The sequence below is a fragment of the Alosa alosa genome, chromosome 22, assembly GCF_017589495.1.
Source record: "Alosa alosa isolate M-15738 ecotype Scorff River chromosome 22, AALO_Geno_1.1, whole genome shotgun sequence".
NCBI lineage: Eukaryota > Metazoa > Chordata > Actinopteri > Clupeiformes > Clupeidae > Alosa > Alosa alosa.
In genome coordinates, this window is record NC_063210.1 from 28,874,939 (window position 1) to 28,879,321 (window position 4,383).

The 4,383-nt window shown below is 53.2% G+C and overlaps 1 protein-coding gene across 2 annotated transcripts in view; it reads right to left on the reverse strand.

Moving 5' to 3' along the window:
• Window positions 1-752, reverse strand: part of cdipt (CDP-diacylglycerol--inositol 3-phosphatidyltransferase (phosphatidylinositol synthase)) — a 9,900-nt gene extending 9,148 nt beyond the window's left edge. For both annotated transcript variants that reach the window (XR_007192365.1, XM_048233273.1), the window contains exon 1: window positions 578-752. Coding sequence is in view for 1 of the 2 variants with exons in the window: in XM_048233273.1 (XP_048089230.1) it covers window positions 578-620 (43 nt within the window). In the remaining variant the exon portion in view is untranslated. The remainder of the gene's footprint in view (window positions 1-577) is intronic.
• Between the last annotated feature and the right edge of the window lie 3,631 nt (window positions 753-4,383).

Genomic DNA, 4,383 nt, shown 5'->3' on the forward strand with positions numbered 1-4,383 from the left:
CAACACAATGATGATGTAATCCAAAGTATTCAAATTACATTACTCACTTTGAGTATCAGAGTACGTTACACAATACATTTTAGGGCATGTATTTAGTAATCTGTGGTGGAATACATTTTAGGGCATGTATTTAGTAATCTGTAGTGGAACATTTTAAAAGTAACCTTCCCAACACTGGTGATGCAGCACCGGATAAAATAAAAACAAATCAATCAACCGCCTACACAGGTCCAGGTGCGCGGAGGTAACTCTGACACACTCGGCTCGAGCCAGCATCCGGCCGCAGTGTTCTCTCGAGCGCAACTCCGCCTCACGCCCCTAAGCGCAGCTGTTCTCACTACTATCCTCATTTCGCGCGCCGTGCTCGAGCTGCCATCGCCGGCCCGGGGGGAGCGCGTGGGTGGACTAGATCTCTTTTTATAGAGTTAACGGTGACCTTGATACGCGCGTGAGTTTCAGCAGCTTCAACCGAACCCACTCCTCTCGAGAGGGATTCGCTCGAGACACAAACGCAACAGACGAGAAGCAGAATTGCACCAAATCCGATTCGCTCATGGAACTAACCACGGAAACTTACCGATCAGGTTCGGAACGAAGAGAAAAATATTTTCCTCAGTCATGGCCGATGGAAGGCGTTATTATATTGTCCGGAGAACTCTGCTTTCCTCAGGGATAAGTTGTGACAGTTGAATGTTTCCTTCTTTCTGAGTCTTCCGACAGCTAAGGATCTTGAGAGAAGCTTAAAGCGTGACGAAACATTTCCGGTGTGACGCACAGGTTCTAGGCGCCTCCCCTTTAAAGGCGCCCTTCCCTGTAAGCGCTTGTGGCTCGTGGGAAATGGCTCCATCTTGTGCAGCAGACCGGCGGCCCCGGTGGCGCCTGACAACACCGCACTGCCCAGGGCAAAGTGCTCGCCCACGCCGCATGAGAGTCTCACTCACAGTGGCAGCAGTTCAGATAACACACAGCACTGAGAACAACTCTGACTAAACCTGTCCAATTACCACACATTACACACTTGAACATATACCCTAGTTTGTGGCTTATTTTTATTGTAACAATCTTGCAAAGTTGTCTCAGAATGGTTTTATTGGTTACGCACCAAAACACACGAATGTCATTACACAGGCAACACAAAGGAGGTCAATTAAACAAGCACGATACACAAACAGGGTAGTCACAGACAATACACGGGGTAAACACATGAGGTACAAAATAAAGAAAGACTATACCAGCTAACACATACATGACAAGGTAAACGCGATTACTCATACTAAAACCAACATCAACATTACACACACACACACATACACTGCACAGCATTATGGGAGTTCAGTCATGAACCAGCTAGGCTCAGTTCACTACACAACCCCCCGAGACATAGTCTATGTCCCTTTGACTCAAGTTTTACCCTACGTCAGTCCATGAGCCTGGCTGGGACGCGACGCTGGCGCTGGAGGCCCGCTGTCGCTTGGCCCGGTGACTTCTGGGGGCGGCTGCCACGGTGACGGTGTTAGAGCCACAACTCCATTGTCACCAATGTCCACAGAATCAGTGTCAAATTCTCCACGACCCTCAGCTGAGGCCAGGGGGTCGATCTGAGCCAGTCGATCCGCGGTGGAAACCACAACTCTCCGGGCTTGATCAGTCTCACCGCGATGACCCGTCAGACAGCTTCTCTAAGACATACATGCGGCCCGACCCACTGGCTAGTGAGTTTGGGAAATGCCTTTCTTTCTCTCCGGGCAGTACACCCAAACTTTATCGCCCGGGCTGGAACTCCTGGCGCGACAGCGATATCGTAAGCTTTCGGCTTTTGGCGTATTCAGCTTCACTCATAGCCTGCGGGCCAGCTTCGTGTACTCCTTTCAGTCTCGGCGTAGCTGCTTGTAGTATTCCAGCCCTGGCTTACCTCAATCTCCGCTTCGGGCGAACCGAACACCAAGTCCACCCGGCGTCGCGTAGCTCTCGCCCGAACATCAGAGCTGCGGTGTGCATTTCGTTGACTCTTGCACGCTGTGCGATATACCCAGAGCACCAGGGGCAGAGTGTAAGTCCCAGTCCTTTTTGTCGGTGATTCGGCCACTATGGCCAGCTGCTCTGCTAGCATCCGATTAAACCGTTCCACTAGCCCGTCGCTTTGTGGATGCAGAGGTGTCGTTTTCGTTTTCGGTGCCCGAACCGGCCAGAACATCTCAGTGACCAGTCTGTCGCTGTAGTCGCCTGGGCTCTGATCTGGCACTGCATCGCCTCCGGCCACTTAGTGAAATAGTCCATGGCCATGAGCACATAGCGATTTCCAAGCTCTGTGACGGCAGTGGGCCCATGATATCGGCGGCTACCGGCTCCATGGGGCCCGACCACGTATTGCTGCGGGCGTCGCGAGCATTAGCGTGGGGCCCTTCTTAAGCTGTGCGAAGCGTCACAGCAGTGAACATGCAGTTCAACGTCCAGCCTGCATCGGCCAATAGAAGTGGCTTCTCAGCCCGGCGAAAAGTTTTTGCAATGCTGAAATGAGCCGCCCCCACTGCCCCATGTACCTGTTCCAGTCCACAGGCTCATAATCCAGCAGTAACCAGCAACTGGAAAATGTCAGATTGTCTATCGGGAGCTCGCCAGTGATAGTATATTTTTACTACCGTATTTCTCTCTCGCCAGTGGCCCTCAAGGGAGAGAAGTACATGTTTGTTTCACCCCATCATGGATTTCACCAGATTCTCAGTATTCTCTGACTTCTCTGACTATACAGAAACAGTCTACCATATTTAAAGTTACACACATAGAGAAGGAGTGACCTCTAGGTCCAACCCAGTTTAAATATGCAATGAAAGGGAGGGATGAGGATTAGGCCTTCATCAGGTCTGGTCAGCTTCTATTGTCTTTTAATTAAAACTACCCCCTTTCCTGGGAAGTCCCTCAGAGGCTTGGACACATGCTGTTCTACAAACATTAACATTTCACACCTGGTGATAGGCAAAAGGCATCTAGACAAGCTTTCATTGAATTCAAGGATAAACAAAGGATGCTTGCATACAGACCAAAGACACACACAGGGTACACATGGGTACAAAAATCACAGATGACCATAAGAAGTACGCAGTATGTACATTTACAGAAATGAGGCTGATTCACAACACTTTCACCAGTGTCTATACAACAGTCCTTGACGTGCTACTATTCCCGGCCACTGTGAATAAATCGCTTTGGTCTCTGGATCGAGTGCTGATACGTCAGTCCATGGCGGTCGCTGACCGGCTTCGATCCATGACCACACTTGGCCGAGTGTGGCGTCCGATTGCGCCTTCCGGATCTCCTCCCTTGACATCCTGTCCACCGGCGACTGCGCGTCCATGGCCCCAGCTGCCACTCTGCAGTGCTGTGTTGTGGCGTTGGGCTGCGGTGCGCTGTCTCTGGTCTCTTGATCACTGTAGCTGGTAGCGGAAGGCGGTGAGACGACCTCAGGGTGCTGCTGGCGAGCGTTGACTCTCTCGCTGGCATGAAGCTGGCGGCGGTGGCTCTCTTGATGGGGCTGGCGTGCTGCTGGCGGCGTTGCCCCCTCACTGGCGTGCTGTTGGCGGCGTTGACCCTCTCATTGGCGCTGGCGCTGGTGGCGTTGAAAACAGCGACTCTCTCTCTCTCTGCCAGCGGTGATGTAGCCTGTAGCCAATTTGGCGGGCTCGGTTGAGCAGCGGCCAGGCTCCTCTCCTCCCTCGGTGGCAGTGTTGGCACTGGTCTGCTGCACGGGCCTGGACAGGGCGTCCAGCGTTGCCGTGAAGGCGACCAGCCGGTGTCGAATCTCCATGTCGTAGTCCTGGGCGCCTCCAGCCAGCGAGCCAGCTGGCCCTCTGGTTCTTTGAAGTTCAGCAGCCAGGTGGCGATGCATAGTCCGTTCTCAGCAGGAACCGTTTGTCGTAGAGGTAGGTTCGAAATGGCGCACTGCCACCACCACAGCCAACAGTTCTCTGTGGGTCACGCAGTAATTCTTCTCCGCTTTCGGTCCAGTGGCGGCTGAAGTATCACGACCACCTGCTCGCCTGCTGCGCCTGCTTGAGAGGGGCGGTGCCCGGCCGGCCATTTCCTTGATCTTTTCTTCAGCTGCTTGTCGTTTTGGCGAGCGGTAGCGATGAGGTTAAGTCGGATGGGCGGGCATTTCGGTGTCGATATGTCGTGTTGGACCAGGCTCGTTGGGTGCAGTCCTCATCTCTTGGGGCGAAGATGTCAGTGTGCGGCTGCTAGTAGTCTCGCACCCTGGCTACCCTGTGCTTCACTCCAGCCCCTCACAGCTCACGAGTGCAGAGTTCATTTCACGGCTTCCACTGCGGCGTGGGCGCGCGTTGGTGGCTGTGCGTGGTCTGCGGCGTCACCTCCAGTTCCTCCCGTCTT